At 53.1% G+C, this 17,421-nt stretch overlaps 4 protein-coding genes across 4 annotated transcripts; 3 read left to right on the forward strand and 1 right to left on the reverse strand.

The window, feature by feature from the left end:
- Nucleotides 1–2,261: 2,261 nt before the first annotated feature.
- PG985_009290 (vesicular-fusion protein sec18 protein) lies at nt 2,262–4,833 on the reverse strand (the record flags this gene model as incomplete). The annotated part of the gene is made up of 2 exons (XM_066829058.1): nt 2,262–2,597; nt 2,656–4,833. The coding sequence occupies 2 exons, from the start codon at nt 4,831–4,833 to the stop codon at nt 2,262–2,264; spliced, it is 2,514 nt and encodes an 837-aa protein (XP_066683970.1).
- Nucleotides 4,834–7,346: 2,513 nt separating this feature from the next.
- On the forward strand, nt 7,347–8,774 carry PG985_009291 (uncharacterized protein; the record flags this gene model as incomplete). The annotated part of the gene is made up of 5 exons (XM_066829059.1): nt 7,347–7,619; nt 7,682–7,934; nt 7,988–8,033; nt 8,098–8,219; nt 8,293–8,774. The coding sequence occupies 5 exons, from the start codon at nt 7,347–7,349 to the stop codon at nt 8,772–8,774; spliced, it is 1,176 nt and encodes a 391-aa protein (XP_066683971.1).
- A 1,333-nt stretch (nt 8,775–10,107) lies between these two features.
- On the forward strand, nt 10,108–11,379 carry PG985_009292 (phosphatidate cytidylyltransferase; the record flags this gene model as incomplete). The annotated part of the gene is made up of 1 exon (XM_066829060.1): nt 10,108–11,379. One exon carries the CDS (start codon nt 10,108–10,110, stop codon nt 11,377–11,379), a length of 1,272 nt encoding a protein of 423 aa, XP_066683972.1.
- A 4,808-nt stretch (nt 11,380–16,187) lies between these two features.
- PG985_009293 (uncharacterized protein) lies at nt 16,188–16,892 on the forward strand (the record flags this gene model as incomplete). Its single annotated transcript, XM_066829061.1, has 3 exons — nt 16,188–16,510; nt 16,565–16,717; nt 16,811–16,892. 3 exons carry the CDS (start codon nt 16,188–16,190, stop codon nt 16,890–16,892), a joined length of 558 nt encoding a protein of 185 aa, XP_066683973.1.
- Between the last annotated feature and the right edge of the window lie 529 nt (nt 16,893–17,421).

Genomic DNA, 17,421 nt, shown 5'->3' on the forward strand with positions numbered 1-17,421 from the left:
TCGCGGTCGCACCGCAGTAGTTATATACCGATGGGACATACAGTATATTGTCGTGGGCCTTGGTCCATGACGTTACGTTCCTCCGGGCAACAACTGCCGGGACCCCCAAGCAGCCAAGCGCCGGCGACTGACAAGAGAGAGCAGAGATACCCTGGCGGTCAGTTGGACCCTTTGGCCATGTTGTCAAGTGACGACGGTGACGGTTGGCTCAACGGCGGCCCCCCTCGTTGGCGAACGGCTAGTGGTGCCTCGCGATCTAGGGTTGTGGCTTCCTCGTGTGAACCCACGTTACCCCCCATGCTTACCCTCCTAGCATCCAGCTAGCCTTGCGGCCTAAGATCGGCAGTGATACATACATATCGCTTTCCGAGGGGGACTCGCATTTTCATTCCCATGGTCCGGGAGGCGTAGGGCGAGCCTGTCAGCCTATGAGGTCGCAGTAGGGAGGGATCCTCCGCTGTGAGCCATGCGCTCCTTTTCCGAGTTCCGCCCCATCCATCTATCGTAGATCCCTTGCATCACCACATGACTCCCGGCTGCACGTAGCACCTTAGCGCAGGTGGGATTGGGAGCTTCTGGGAACATAGCAGTGCGTTATTGCCTAGCTTTGTTTTTTAGCTACTTGATAAGTAATCAACCGGGGGCTCCATAGAATCTCAAGAAATTCAGTGCGTGGGTTTGCGAGGTTATGGCCCGAGGCTGACCCATCTCGGCAGGCATACAGGACCTTGGTGAGCAGACAGGCAGGCAGGCTGGCACGCTTGGCACTTGGAGCAATTGGATGCGAGCTTGCAACTCAGTAACGCGAAACGCTCTAACGAGTGCCATGTATTTGTTGGCAGTGCTTCTCACGTTTACACGACATATGCATCGTGTCGAAAAAGACTGAAATAAAGAAGAACAGAAAAACACCATAAGCGAAGATCTTTCCTAGTCGGGTTCGTCTTCTCGTCACATTCTCACCCAAGAGCTGAAAAGGCGCCCGCCTACTGGACGACGGCCTTTCTCGTCTGATGTCATTTGCTTGCTGACGGACAGGCTGCCTGCCCGAAAACTAGGCGTGGAAGAAAAGACGATGCACCCCCACACCGGAATTCATTCCGACCCAGACACAACACTGCATGGAAAGTCACCTAGATACCTAACTAAAGATGTGGGTGACGGATGGTCTCCTTGCAAGTGATGCCCCCTTCTTTCTTTCGGAGGAAGACCTTAGATCAATCGTTAGTGCTTTGCTCGCAATAGCGATCGGAACAAGTGCCCAGTCCATCTCGGGATTCCGTTATTTCAAAGCGAGCCCGCTTTGCGCTAGAGTCATATAACCACATGTGACCAGGTCAAACTTACTCGGGGTTGGTCGCGAGCGAGCCAGCGGTTGTCTGCTGCCTGTGCAGATCTTCCCATCTCACTATCCACTCTTTTCCCCAGATTCCACCGTGGGGCACCCAGGGCTGGGTCAGCGCTGTCATCGATGACGAGCGGCAGAGAAACCATTGGCCCGGGTTTCGACCAGCTGACCGTATAATGGTGGTTTGTTGTTCATGGTCTACTACTATAATCTTGGTCAGCACTCAATGTGAGATTTTCCAAACTCCTATTGGATGCAGGCTCTTGGAATATTCTCGACGAATTGGATGGCAATAGGTATTACCTAACCGATTAGTTGGGCGGCAGGTGGCCCCTGAGAAATGTTCGTTCTCGTTTCTGGGAATGACATAAATCATGTAGCGAATGAGATAGCTCACAATCGGACAGCTGGCTATGGAACATAATAGTCCTATACCAAGAGCCCAGCAATGTGTCAGATGCCAGAATGACCTCATTGCAGTTTGCTTCTCGTCTTCCAGCCAACCATCCCGTCCCTAGGTATTTCATCAAATAGCAGTGAGGCTACACCAATTTTTCATTTACATCTGACAACAGGAGAAAACGGGGTTGGTGTTCTTTGGAGAAGACCAAAACCGAAATTCAGATAATACCCCCTTGATGATGAGAACGCTGCTCCCACCAGATTATGCTGTACTGTACATAGCAGGGATCAATTGGTGCCATTGGCATAACGTTTATTGCGTTGAATGGAATAACGTTTATTCCACTGAATGGAACACCCGATTGGATAAACTGGCCTGTTAATTATTCACGGGAAGTACTGTACGAAAAGCAGCGCAATGGCCATCTAGGAGATAATTCTATTCCGTCGCTTTCCCACGCATCAAAAGCCCTACCCTTCTCAGTCTAATTATATGCCCCACCCTATTATACTACAGGGACGACATGACGTCAGATAAGTCGGCAGCGAAGATCGTGCTGAGAGACCGGCTGCTGTCCTTCTTGGCCGAGGTCAAGGCCGACTCCACAACCGAAAGCACCTCCTTGACTCCCACGTCGACTCGCTGGGTCCCAGTAGCGTTCTGCAGCTCATGCAGGGCCTCGTTGATGTCTGCGTCCTGGAACACGCCAGTCGCAGCAAGCAGAGCCTGGAGCTCGTTGAGGTCTGATACGCAGGGCACAGCCAGCTTCCGGTTGAAGCCTCGCATGTCCAGGGACTCGAGGACTTGATGCTGTGACGATGTGCCGATCACCAGCAGCCGTCGACCCTGTCGAGTTTAGTCAGTAAAGGAACAGTGTAATCTCAAGCCGTAGGATAAGACATACCTTTGGCGGCTCAGCTCGCATCAAGACGCTGATGGTCGTGGCGATTTCACTCTGGAATCTAGGTCCCACCGGAACGTAGGAGATCATGGTCTCGATCTCATCGAGAATCAGTATACTTTGTGTTGACTTGTAAGCATCTGTGAACGCCTTCTTGATGTAATCGATCTTGCTCGCTTCGCTCATGCCGATCATGTTTCTGGCCGTCACCAACTTCACGAACGGGAACCCAGAGTTGAGTGCAATATCGGCTGCCAGAGCTGTCTTGCCAGACCCATTGGGGCCATATAGCAGAATGCTAAAAAGACTGCCCTTACCAGTAGCAACCTGCTCAGCAAAGATACTGCCGTTTTGTTGGATTCTTCGGATGTGAGGGCTGAATGGAATAATGCCCTGCTCCCTAGCACGCTCGAGCTCGTCCTCGGCAACACCAAAGGCAGGTTTGACATCGTCAAGAGCTCTCAGGAAATCTGCTTGCTCGAGCTTGATCTTCTCGACATCTTCAGGCTTGGGGCCCGCGCCTTCTCCAATCTTGACGTGTCGCTGGAAAGCGTACGACACCGAAGCCTTGCAGAGACCGTTGAGCTCGGCACCCGAGAAGTTCTTCGTCAGGGCAGCAAGCTCTGCGATGTTGACGTCGTCTGCCAAGCGGTTGTTGTCGCGCATCTTTCCTGTGTGGATCTTTAGAATCTGCTGGCGACCGTTCTCGTCTGGGAGTGCGATCTCCACGTGGACCTCCAGACGTCCTGGACGGAGCAAAGCCTCATCGATCATGTCCTTCCGGTTCGTCATGCCAATAAGGAGGATGTTGTTTAGCTGTTCCACACCATCAAGCTTGGTAAGAAGCTGGTTCACGACACTGTCGCCGACACCTGTGCCACCGCCGCCGCCACTTCCTCTCTGTTTGCACACGGCATCCAGTTCGTCGAAGATGATGATATGAAGTCCACTTTCGTCGCCCTTTTCCTTGTATTCCTTCTCGGCATCCGCAAACATCTTACGCACGTTCTCTTCTGACTGACCCACGAACTTGTTCAAGATCTCGGGACCGTTGATGATCTTGGGCTCGCGTGCGTTCAGCATCTTACCGATTTGCCTTGCAATGAGCGTTTTTCCGGTACCCGGAGGACCGAAAAGTAGCAGACCCTTCACGTGTGGCAAGCCCATCTGCTCCACGATGAAGGGAGGCATGAGCCGCGACTGGAAAGCTCGTCGGAAAATAGTCGAGAACTCGGTATCCAGACCACCAATACCCATGTCTGCGAACTTGAAGTCTGGGCGCAGAATTGCGTTGGCCACTGGTCTCCGACTCGAGGCCTTGAGGTTGACGGTTGAAGCGGCATCTTTGAAGAAGTTGATGGTCGAGGCGTTGAATAAGATACCTCTGGCATTCGGGTCACTGGTAGTGGGAGCCTCGGAGCCTTGGCCTTTTTCGCTAAGGTCGATGAGCGAGATGGTCTTCACAGTCATGGTGAATTTGACACCCTGGTAGTCCATCAAGAACTTCTGACCAGGGGCCAGTACCTGGTTCTGGTAGACAGATTCCACGACTTTAGCCAACTCATCCTGGTCGTAAGGCTGGTCGGAAACGGCCTTTGGCGAAGCAAAAGCGATCTCGAGGTCGATAGAGCCAAGATACGCCTTGCTTCCGCGGGAGAATGGGTCGTACTGCACACCCATGAACATATCCTGAGTACCTATACCGCACCATCTTCTCTGGGGGTCCGACAAGCTGATGCCACCCGAGGGGAAGCCTGGAGTTGGCCGTGCAGTCACCACATACTCTCCACGGATGTTTCCGCCCATAAGCATGACGTAAATGTCGCCACCGTCACGGCTCTGGAAGTCTTCGGGGGAGACAGCCACAAGGTTGCCAAAGATGTAACGGTCAGCCATGCTGCCAGGCGGCAGCTTCTCCACCCGTAGCTGGACTGGTTGAGCTGGAGGCATGTTGCCGCCCTGTTGTGGTCTGCTCTGAGGTGGTGGTTGTTGTCGCATCATTCCCGGGGATCTGGGACCGCCTGCACTGGGAGCGGGAGAGCCGTAAGAGCCTCTATCATAGCCTCCTGGGCCTCCTGGAGGGGGCGGCGGTGGGCCACCTGCAGCACCACCTACCTGCCGTCCAGGCAGGCCAACGTTGCCGCGAGGGCTCTTTCCGAATAAGTTGTTGCGCAAATCCATTTTTTGTGATAATTAGCGAAGAGGAAAGGAAGGACAAAGACGTGACGTTGGGAGTGGAATAAGTAATACCAGGTGTTGAGAGTACACGTTGATCTGACTACCTGACGCTGTGGCTTGAATAACCACCTAACCGGGCACTGGAATAGCGTGGAATAACCAACCCCACCAAGCCGCCACACATGTGCTGTCAATCGCTGCATAATTAGTGCATAACAGAAGGATAAGCTGGATAACTCTGTTTATTAGCCACGTTTACCCCACTAGCCAGCAAGGAGGTCGAGCAAGCACAGGCTCATGCGGCAGCTTTGTCACAGCTGGCGTTTCGGAACGACAGAAGACAAACGAGCAACTTCCACTAGAAATTCGGAGTATAACTACAGGCAACAGGATCCAACAGAATACTCACTCATACATACCAAGCAAGCTTTTGCGGCCCAGGGGACAGGTTGCACAACGTGACAACTAGTGGGGCTGCCGTAGATCGAGTGGGCTTCTACACATTGTATGTATCTGCACATGCGGTGCAGGTACAGTCTGGCAGTTTTGTTGGTGTTATGTGATTGCACCATCGAGGCATCGATTCACTCGCTTCGAATCGAAGAGACCTCTACGGATATGACTGTCACAGTTCGCTGAGCCGCGCGGCAGCGTTTGAAACCCGCTCCATCGCCCAAAATCCTCGAACTGAGTAGTTCGTTCATCCCACAACGGGAAGGAGGAGATGGGTACCTGCACGATGGCAGGCTGGGGGATCCTGGAAACTGTTGGAAGGCTGGCTCATGAGTCTGGCTACTACGTCAAAATATCACCAACACACATATGACTCAATATAGAAGTAGCAAGCTTCTATCTCATGGCTTGCGCGGATTGATTACGAAACATGGATGTAGGGTTCAATACGGAAGGCAGAAGGGGCAAGCAAGCTCCAGTGTGACTGCTCGCACCGACCACGGCTCACTGATAACAACATCCGTCGCGAAATGCTGCAGCCTTTGCAGAAACGCTCTTCCCGATGAAAGAGAGGAGGATGTTGACAGGTAAGTACGTTACATGAAATTGTGTTTGAATATTATGTGATGGTAGCATTCAATACTGAAGCATTCATCCCTCGGAGGATATCATAGGACAGCCTTCTAACGTGCCCGTTCGACTCTTCATCCTAAGTTCCCTTGTCTCAGATATAGGAGAATCAGATCCCGTGAATCATGCACGCATGATGATAATTGCGACAAGTAGTAATCTGACGAGACTGTGACTCTTGGTCATATACGCCGTTTAGGGAGATGTGATTCATTGAATGGTCTGCTTCTGGCGTGAAGCCATAAAAAGATGGGTCATCATGCTCAGCTCCGATGGTAAGGCGTGTTAGGTGCATATAGCTGAAAGGGGTGCAGTATTGTCGCATAGTTCAGGTGGTCATTCTAAGGTTCCGGCTTCCCGCCACATAGTCTCAGATGAAGAAAAGTCCGTGACCGTCGTGTTCCGCCTTGTGTGACCCAACATGTGATGGATGACATGTCTCCTAATCAATGGGACAAGACAGTCATCGCACGATCGCGCAGCTTTGATGGTCTCAGCCGTTACAGGGCTTCATGAACCCGCAGCTAACGCCTCTCAGCGAATATATCGCATCCCCAAACTGGGATTCCACATTGGATTTCGATATCGACCTGTCTTTTTAGACTTCCCCGTGCTCTGACATGTCTTCGATAAGTTGGAGGCAGTGCCGGTGGTCATCCTCGCAGGAGAGCAATCTTGCGGCAACCTTCGAGTCGTCCTCGGATATCAGAAGTTGTTCAAACAACCGGCAGTGTAATATGTGCGTGAGGAATTACAGATAGTACTGCACCTATCGATTCCGCACATAGCGGATAGCGGCGTTTCACCGGAGATAAATGCAAAGTTGTTGCCGCCCAGTGGCCATCTCAGCATGCGACTACTGAACGCTTTAGACGATCTAAGAGCCCGATCAGTTACCACGATGTAGCTTTCAGGGAATGCGATGTAAGTAATAAGCAGAAGAACCAAACGATAAATCAAAATCCTGTCTGCCGGCAAGCCACGACGGAAGGAAGCCGCACATGGGCACGGTTGAGCTCACTTCCGTGGGATTATGGATCTGGAGCAATAGAGTATTGATCAACCTTCCCCATCTCCACACACCGGAATGGGGAGCATTATCAAAGAGATCGGCTCCCCCTATACACCATTCGGGATAGTCCGCAGTCTTGGCGCTTCCCGGACTACCAACTCCTGCCGCAACTGGCCGATCAATGGTTTACCCATAGCCTTGGTACTCAGCCATGGGGATCCAGTGAAGCTATCAGGCGTTGGGTTTGATCCAGATACTGGCATAGCTGTGTCTGACCTGAACCTTCAACAAGGCTGCAACTGGTGTCTGATGGCCTATATAATATGAGTATGGTCGCCCATCTTTGGGGCTTGTTTCTAGTCATCATCGCAGTCCAACTTCCCAATCTACCGAACCCCACGCCAGAGAAGCCTGATACAACATGAAGTCCTTCGCAGCTCTGTTCACTCTGCCGCTGGCGGCCCTTGCGGCACCTATTCTGGAACCGAGGGAGGGGTCTTCGGCCGTCCCGGGGCAGTACATCGTAGTCCTCAAGCAGAACTCGACACAAGAGCAACTGCTATCAAGCGTTGAGTCAGCCGGTGGCATTCTCGGCGGCACCAAGCCCAAGTTATCCTATACGCTTGGGTCGTTCATGGGTTACCATGTTTCTGCATCGGATGACTGCATCAAGTCGATTGCCAACTTGACCGAGGTGACATCAACCGACCGACCCACTTCGGAGAGACAAAACCTTGGTGGCTGACAGTCTTGCAGGTTTCATACGTTGAGCCAGATGTCATGGTAAGCATCAACGTTCTCGAGACGCAAAACAATGCTCCTTGGGGCCTGGCACGGATCTCCAGCAGGGTGCCCGGCACGACAGACTATACGTACGACGACTCGGCGGGCGCCGACACGTATGCGTACATCATCGACACCGGCATCTACCTGGAGCATGGTGATTTCGAGGGCCGCGCTACTTTCGGAGCCAGCTTCGTACCGGGCGATGACAGCGAGACCGACGGAAGTATGTGTAGCTGATACCGTGTTTTCGGGCCTTGACTTACTAAAGCGAAATAGATGGCCATGGGACCCACGTTGCTGGAACGACTGGATCCAAGACATAGTACGTTCACTCCATTTACTGAAGCACGTTCCCGGATGGTAAACACTGACTCAACGGTTCACAGCGGTGTTGCGAAGAAGACGAACCTGATTGCCGTCAAGGTGCTGGACTCTGAGGGCTCGGGCCAGCTGAGCCAAGTCATTGCCGGTATGCAGTGGGCTGTGGACGACGCCAAGAGCAAAGGACGTGAGTGAACCCTGATCGAAGCCGTCCCCCTCGAAAAGTGTGCGTTTGACACTGACGATGGCACGGCTTGAAGGCGTGGGCAAAGCGGTTGGCAACATGTCCCTGGGCGCATCGCGGCTGGTATCCCAAGCCGTCAACGACGCCGCCGCCGCCGCGGTCCAGGCCGGCCTGTTCCTATCGGTCGCGGCGGGCAACGACGGCGGACCCGCCTCGCTGAGCTCGCCGGCCTCGGAGCCGAGCGTGTGCACCGTCGCCGCGACGGACAAGACGGACCGGCGCGCGTCCTTCTCCAACTACGGCATGTCGGTCGACGTCTTCGCCCCCGGCGTCGACATCCTCTCGACCTGGAACGACGGCGCGACCAACACCATCTCGGGCACCTCGATGGCGGCGCCCCACGTCGCCGGGCTCGGCGCCTACCTCTTGGCGCTCGAGGGGCCCAGCGACCCCATTGCGCTCTGCGAGCGCATCCAGGAGCTTTCGACGGCCGGGGTTGTGAAGAACTCGTTGACCCTCAACAACCTGCTGGCTTTCAACGGTGCTGCCACTGCTTGAGAAAGCAGTTGCTCAATTTTATAGTTATACCCTGTTGAGGACCTGGAGTTTGACGTGGATGATATGACAGGCTCCTGATAGCCTAGTCTGATCATTAGGTGATGCCTATGATTCAGCACTTATATAGATTTGAAAAGGGGTTGGTAGAATAAGCACTGGTCGTCATTTCTCGTTGTCTATTTCTTATCCCAAATATATTCATGCACACCTTCCGCGTTTCGAACTGCCCTTCAGGCATTTTTATGCCGCGCTGCCCTTAATTTTACGTGTCCGTGTAAGGTTTAGTTGGGCTACATGTAGTCGTACTTGCAGCATGCAATTTGGCGTTAGCGACTCAGCGACACAGCGCACATCGCCTATTGGTATCCTCGGAACATTAGTTTGGAAGATTCTCAAACATCGGACCAGGCAAAATCAAGTCTTTTCGAGTCGCAGCAATAGTAACTCCGTTTGTCGGATTGAACTACAGACCCGAATACCGCTATGTATGTAAGCTTACGAAGCGAGGGAGCGTGTCCTGCATGTGTGTATTTTTACCTCTTGTGTGAAGCATGAATAGTTGACGTTGCACAGGCCACAACAGCAGCCAGCGCACTTAAGTGGACGGGGTGCACAGTGGAGATTATTAGTGGTGTTCGTTCACTGTAGCGGGAACTGCGGAAGCGGCAGGCCCTCGTTTAGTTGGCTGTTCGCGTGATTTTATGTCATCATCCATGCCAGATCCTGCCCATGCGTTCTGCCCTGGTCCTCCATCGGCGCCAGAGCCCTGTTTGTCTGTCCGCTGCTTTCGCTTGTTCTGGTGGTTCTCGGTTCTCTCTGGCTTGTGAAAATTCCTACCACAAACCGGCAGCCTGGAATCTCGAACGTGTCTTTCCCAGGGTCACACCCACAGCCAGTCCCTTGATTGGCAGATGACGATTAGTGGTTACATCAATACATGTAACTTTACCCAGATACCAGCAGCACCAGCCCGCCTGTGCGCCTAACCCAACTTCGTCGGCTCGCGTGACTGACGTCCTACCTGCGCGTGGCTTGAGTGGTGCCTTGCCTTGTACCGTACCGACTAGGTTGGAAATCCGCTGTCATCACAAACCCCGTTGTCAGCAACAATGCGGCGGAGCTCGACTTCGCTGCAATCTTCTTCACCGTGGATCCGTTAAGTTTCGTCACCTCCATTTTCAGCAGCGCCGCCCATTTAAACACGCGTGAATCTCGGAGGGACCAACATCACGATCACCTGCACTGCACCTTCTGGCCCCTACGCTTCTACGACCTACAGCGGCTGTTCTCGGGCACCGTCTCGCTCCAGAGCCTCCCGCCTTTCCCCTACAACATGTCCGTCCGTGGCAAGCCGGCCATCCCGGCCACACCGCGCGTCATATCGCCGAGCCCCACGCCCTCGGAACTCCAAGACGATGCCTACAACGGCCCCGTCACTCGCTCCGCCGCTCGCAGGCGCCAAGTCACCCGGGGTGTGTCTTCCCCTTCGATACCCTTTCACGAAACCATCGACGAGGACTCGGATCCAGAGCTGCGACGAGCCCGCGCCCGATCACGAAGCCCGATAAAATCGAGAAAGGTACCGGGCTTCACTCCGGCGGCAACCCCCGCTCGGGCGAAATCCACAAGACTGGCGAAAAAGAAGGCGCTGGACGTAGTGCCATCAGAACAGGAAGAGGGTCTTTCAAATGGGGCAGCAGCTGTGCCTGGAGAAGAAACGGAGGAGCTTTCTAATGGGGCAGCGGCTGTCACAACGAATGGACATCTGGCACCGCCCAAGTCCCCTGCCACACCCGGATGGAGCTGGCGAGACTTCAGTCGAAGCCCGAGTCCACTTGGTCTGATTCCCATACATCGGCATTTCAGAAACTTCGTACACAAGCACGAAGTCCCCAGGAAGGTGCTCCATGTGTCCATCGGCTTCTTCGTCTACTGGCTATACGTATCAGGTACCCAGACCACCAGCGTTACGCCCTGGCTGATGGCAGCTTTGGTCCCGATAGCGACGACGGACTACCTGCGCCTCACCTACCCGTCTTTGAACCGCTTCTACGTCAAGTGCCTCGGTGCCTTCATGCGCGAGACGGAGTACGCCGGTGTCAACGGCGTCGTATACTACCTTCTCGGTGCCTGGATTGTGCTGTACTTCTTCCCAAAGGACGTCGCGGTTGTTTCTGTCATGTTGCTCAGCTGGTGTGATACTGCCGCGAGCACATTTGGCAGACTGTACGGCAGGTACACTCCGCGCATCCGCCGCGGAAAATCCTTCGCCGGGTCATTCGCCGCCTTCCTGATCGGTGTCGCCACCGCGGCTTGGTTCTGGGGTTGGGTAGCACCCAATACACCTTCGTTCCCCGACGAGCAGCAGAGCTTGTTCATGTTCCGCGGCGTTCTGAGACTTCCGGCCTACGTCGCGGAACTCGTTGGCTTGGACGAGCAGCAGGCTACTGTTAGCGGTGGCGTTGCGCTCGGGATCATGAGTTTGTGGTCTGGCCTGGTGGCGGCGGGGAGCGAGGTGATCGATCTGTTTGGTTGGGATGATAACCTCACCATCCCGGTGTTGAGCGGCATTGGCATGTGGGGTTTCCTCAGGGTATTCGGCTAGGTCCCAAAGGGGGAGGGTCGCCACGGGCATATATTCTAGATTGGTTGCATATGGGCGGCGTCTTGGGGATGTGTTTAGGGCTAAAATCACCAGCATTTTCTGCGGTACTACCCCCTTTTGATAGGATAGAAGCGACACGACTAATGGGCACCACGAAACGGATGATACCTATAAAGGGAACAACTACTCAATCAATACCTACTTATGAACTTATGCCATCAGCCTGATTACTGCTGATATTGTCGTGCTGTGTGGGACTGGTTCCCCTTTGTACTGGCTCTCCATTTGTGGACTACGGAGACGACGAAGGTACCCGTTCTGGGATTCGTTGAGTTCTTTCTACTTTCGCCTTCTAGACTTTTCGTTTGCTGCAGGTTTGTCTCGGGCTGTATAGAGATCTGCCCCGGATTGATGAAGAGATGACCATTTACGGAGCACAAGCCTGTAACTGGTTCATGGGCCTCGAAAACTGGCCGCCTGGCTGATTGCGTCTTTGCAATGTTGTGTTCCATCAACCTAATAATCCATGCTAATGGGCGAATCCATGTATCAAGATCAGGAATCATCAAAATAGGATCGTCGTCAAGGGGCTTTTCTACATCGATGATGGGAAGCCTCGGCAGCAGGGGGAAACAATTTGAGGATTCGCAACGTCAGGATGGGGGGAACTCATCATGTTCTTCATCCTTTCCCGCCGTGCCGCAGCAATTGACCTCTCAGGACGAAGCGACTCCCGTCTTGGTTGCCGATTTTTCGTCCTCCATTAGATCGTGCCCCATGGTACTGCATATGTATATCTTCCACACACACACACCCAAGCCCTGCCACCACTCTTTACACACATGATCACCCAATAAGCAGTATCCACATCCTGCCGCCACTTACTCCTTCTGCCTTGTGCAGCAGGCAAGTTGAAGAAAGAAGGAAACGGCTCTGGTCATGGTGTATCTGACACCTTTCCACGTTCTTTTCTTTTCTTCAACTATCTTCTCGGCCTGATGTCCGGAGTGGAACAGGATGGGTGAGCTGTCCTCTCACTTCCTGCCTTTCTCCGGCTGATGTTGCATCCATACTTCCCTATTGCCGTAGCTACTTGCTAATCGGTCGAATGCGGTCCTTGTTAGTCCTTCGTGCAAGTGACTTTTACCTACTTGTACGTATCATCCCAAATCCCTTGCTGGTACACAAAACTACATTGCGGTAGGCGACGTTAACACCTGCGCAAGGTACGACATGCAACGCCATCCTGGTCTTGTACCTCCCTCTCACGTGTTGGCCATAGAAAGATATCAAATCATTGATCTTCATGAATGTTGGGAATTTCCAATTGCACTGTCTGGGCCCGTCTATCCTGCTGATATCGAGGCTAAACACCCCCTCACCTAGCAATCGTTTGTCTCGAGACCGGGTCCTTGAACTTGACCAACTGACTATTCCCCTTCTATCCCAGGCTTCTCAGTTGGAATCTGCAGTAGTCTGGTTTCCGGTATATATGGGGATGGCGTTTTTCTGTTAAGGGCCCCACCGACCCCTACTCGAAACGGATAGGCTTCTTGGGGGGAGATGGAGACTGCACGATATATCCCAGTCCATGGATGCTATACCGCCTTTGGGTATGGATGTCAGTATGGGGTCGAGCTTGATGCACGAGATGGTAGGATAGGTGAGCAATCGGCTCCGGCTCTATTAAGTCACTAGATTACAAGCACTTCAAGGTCTATACCTGTCAGAGCCAGCCCGTGTCCACCCCATTCGGCCCCATGTCTTTCACCGAATGACGTCTCGTCTCAGACCTCCTCCCGTGGATCTTGCACGCGGTTCAAATCACAGCGCTTCGGTGACTTCCGGCTGTTGCACAGAAACAGCAGGCTTGGCTTCACCTCACTCACAGGCCTATGACTGGACACCATTTGGCCTACATACTCTTGCAATGTAGAGCAAACGGTTGAATCTGCTCCTTATGGTGAATGGGTAGTTCGTCGGTGGCAGTGCTATATCTCGTCATATATACCCTTACCTTCGCATATACTCGAGGCCATCCTAGATAAATCCAGATCGCGTACGTACATACCTAGCGAGGTAGGAACCCACTACCAAACGTTGCCAAAGTCTCCCTAACTTGAACAGGACATGGCGATTTGTGTAGTGGCTTACCTTGCCTATCTGCTGGAGACTCTCAGAGGCAGCCAGCGCATGCAGCAGCAGCCTGCTTATGTACATGGATGTACCTCGGGATGCACCTAAGATCACCCGCAGGACGCTGCCTCTCCGATAGTCCATTCGTGGACTCAAGTCCTCTTCAGGCTGGTCTCAGGCGAGATAAGTACCTACGGTAGGGCATTTGCCTTGAGATCCCCAGCCCTAAGCCTTGCAACACGGAAATATCAGGTGTAGATAAAATATAAGATATTTTTTTCGGCCCTAATACTGGTGATATAGTCATCATCTGGACCTGGAATGCTATTGATAGGTTAGGTAGGTCATGACTGTCCAATCCCTGATTCCAATCCCGACTCTCACCGCGGGGCAAAAAGACGGTTGACGTTGGCGCACTCCTCTCATAGAGGGGCACGCCCTGGGCATGGATGGGCCACGCTCACGCTTGCTTGGGCATGGGTAAAAAGAATGCGGAACCCACACCCCTGTCCATCCTCCATTCTTTATTGAATTTCCATCAAATGGCCGCCCCCAATCGATCGAGCCGTGGAAGCGAAGTTTTGGCTTTTTGAGCCAATGGAAAATGAGACAAATAGGCTTGCTAGGGGATTGATGCATGTGGTATCTCGGTGTATTTCTCTATGCCTGAATGTTTCCAATTCATGGGTACATGGTTGACCCAGGAAGGTTTTCGTTATGTTTGGTGATCGGTGCACTCATGGACCTTAGGTAATATCGAATCTGCTAGTTACAAGTGCAGTTGCTCTCACCAGTGCTGAATTGACTCTTACCTACATCAATGTAAAATATATCAACGTTGAACCCCTGCCTCCAAATTCAACAGTGCAGTCAATCAAGCAGAAAAGAAGTACTTCTACGTTGTCTTGTCCCGCATGGCTGGTCCCCCCGTCAATCAATCAATTACACAAAGCAAGTGCTGGCTCTCCGTGCATTGGGGAAGGAGGGGATTGGGGGGAAGTTTCCTAAACGGATCATTCTGAAATTTGAAGAAATTCAACCATTCGCTGTGCATCCCGGGAGACTGACAACACATCATCTCACAAAATGCCCGACTTGCTGCACTTCTGCCTGACCTGGCTGACGTTGATTTGAGCGTTATTGCACACTGTCTGATTGTCCCTTCCGTCCCTCTTGCTTGTCTGCATCAAACGGCCGATGGATGAATGCAATGCCTCCCACCCTTTTTCCACTTCTTTGCTGGCCCGCCGACCCTGCCTAGACGGACACACTTTTTGCACCTTGCAGCAGCACCAAGTATCTCGTGCGTGGCCAGGACGGAAATCCCTCGCTGCTTTTGCCAGGCTCTCTCTTGCTCCCCTTATTTTTTCCCTCCCTTAGCGTCAGCGCGCTTGTTGGACAATTCATCCACCGGCTTGACTTTTCGTCGATATGCATCGAGGAGGGTCACTTACACGTAGACACCAGGAAAACCTATGAATTGGTCCGGCCCCCATGCTGCGACAACCGACTTCAGATATGCCCCCGTTCATTGTTGTACGCACACCACACCGTCCGGGTCGACTGGCATCCCTAGGCGAACGCCCGTGTCTTGATAGAAAACGTGTACATAGCCTGCACCGCTCCTGTACATGTCCCATCTGCAGCTGATGGACCCGCCGCAAACCATGGACTGACTCTTCGGCCCAGTCTCCATTATCCATCCTTGGCCATACCGTTAGTTGGTACCGATGGGTCCGTTGCTTTGCCAGTCACGGGAAGGCTGCGAAAGCCTAGTCAAACGCGTGCATCGGAATTCCACCAAAGAGTTGTTGTCTTGTCTCTGCTCGGCTCCTAGGTAATTACTACGCGCAGCATATGGAACTTGACATATGCAGAGATCTGACTCTGACTCTTCTCCCTTTGGTTTACTTGCTACACGCCCCTCCAACCCATCGTCTCCTTTTGCTAGGGTCGTCGTACCGTGGATAGAAGATCGTCGCCACTCGGCATATGCACCAGAGATTTTCTGATATCCTCATCTTAGCAAACTAGAGGGCCCCCCCCATACAAGGGAACCACTTCGGACCGCCAAATACGTACAGACAATGTATTTCCAAGGTCTAGTCCCATGGGCTAGACTCCCCCTGGCGTTTGCCGGCTCACATATCACCCGCTCGCGCAGCGAGGAAGACGGCTAAGCCAGTACGTAGCAGACCGAGAGTTCGGCATGGGGGTAGGCATCGTCATCCACTTAGCACATCTCGGACTCTTTGTCTGCTTGCTCGCCCACAACATCGCCATCGAGCGGGGTCAGTCGTCGTTTGACGAATCGTCTCATGGGGACTTATCCTCGGGAGAGGAAGATGTAGTTCTCCTCGTTGACTAAGTTCGTCCTGAACGGGTATAAATAGGGATCAAGTTGACGGTGGTGAGTAGTTGTCTTCTTCCTTCCTCATCATCACTTCCCCAAGCACTCAACACTGGTCTATTACCATATCTGAATCATTCTGCTACTATCTTGATCACAAGTGCCCTTGACCACTTGAACCGATCCCAACACATCCACCCTACCCAAACTTTCAAGAGCTGCCCCATACCTATCGGCTTCTAGCCTCGCAATATCTGCATACCTATCCACTTACACGCCGCACCCTTGCACCACACACCACTACCGCCCCATCTTCGTCAACATGTCGGCCTACGCAGACCAGTACTACGCCAACGCCATGGCCATCCCCACCAAGGGGGACCAGTACCCAGCCTACTACAACGCTGACAGCAACTACTCAGTGTCACCCCCCGAGGACAACGATGCTTCAGTGACTTCTGGCGTCCCTTCCTACGGCAACAGCTTCTCAGTCAATGGCTCCGGCTACGATGCTAGCTCCGGCAGTGACTGGGACAGCTCCGCCTCAGCAAGCGGCATTGACTTCAACGAGTACATCCAAGACCGCTTTGCCGAGTCCTTTGACCCCATCCCCCTCGATCGCAGCTTGGCTACACAGGCACAAACGTGAGTGACTGACTCCGCTGAAATCCGGCGACCCATACTAATGGAAACCCACAGGTCTGGTCAGCTCAACAACAAGCACCGCGAGCTGATGGAGCTGCAAGCCAAGGCACAGGCCCGACTTGCGAAATCGAGAGCTCGATTCCAAGAGGGAGTTCAAGATGCGCAGGAAGTTCGCGCCAACCTGGAGTGGACGTCAAAGAAAGTCTCGTAAGTACCACAGAGCCGCAGTCTCGAAAAGCGGGCGTCAAACGGTGCCTTGCAGCTTGCATTCAATTGCTTGTGCTAACGCTTGAAAATCAGATCTATGAAGACGAAGGCGTCGAAGAAGCACGCCAAGGAGTACCAAAAGGCTCGCCAGCGATACCCTTCTCCCGAGTACTAGATCTTCAGCCTCACCGAAGAGGCCGGGGTTCTACGAACTCACCTTACCCAGATTTCAACCCTTGTCGTTTTACTAGCGGAGTTTTGGGGATTTACGGTTTTTGGCGTTCCCGGTAATGGATCTCAGATCTGTCACTTTCACATATGCACACACCCCCTTCTATTTTTGGGTCTTCTGCACAATTGATGCATTGCATGTACCGCAGTGTGGGTGTTGGAGGAGCGCGCGGCAAAATGCCTGCCCTGCGTCTAAACGCCATCTTCTCGCCGCTTTTATCGGCGCCCTCGTGGCCAAGGGAGGGAGGTGTGGGCACAGACAACGGGCGTACCTGCGTCAAAGCAAGCATTAGCTCTTTTCCCCACGCAGCGGCCGGAGGCGCTGACGCGCAGAGTTGGCGGGGACAGGAGCAGCGGGCGAACCGCTGGTGTTTCACGACGTTATGATTAATGATTGGACGACGGCGAGCAAGGCCCTGGGGTAAAAAGTACCATCCTTTTCGGCATCCCGGGGAGCGGGGGGATGCAGCAGC

The sequence above is a fragment of the Apiospora marii genome (genome assembly GCF_038362585.1).
Source record: "Apiospora marii strain CBS 49790 chromosome Unknown utg000005l_segment0_segment0, whole genome shotgun sequence".
Lineage (NCBI taxonomy): Eukaryota > Fungi > Ascomycota > Sordariomycetes > Amphisphaeriales > Apiosporaceae > Apiospora > Apiospora marii.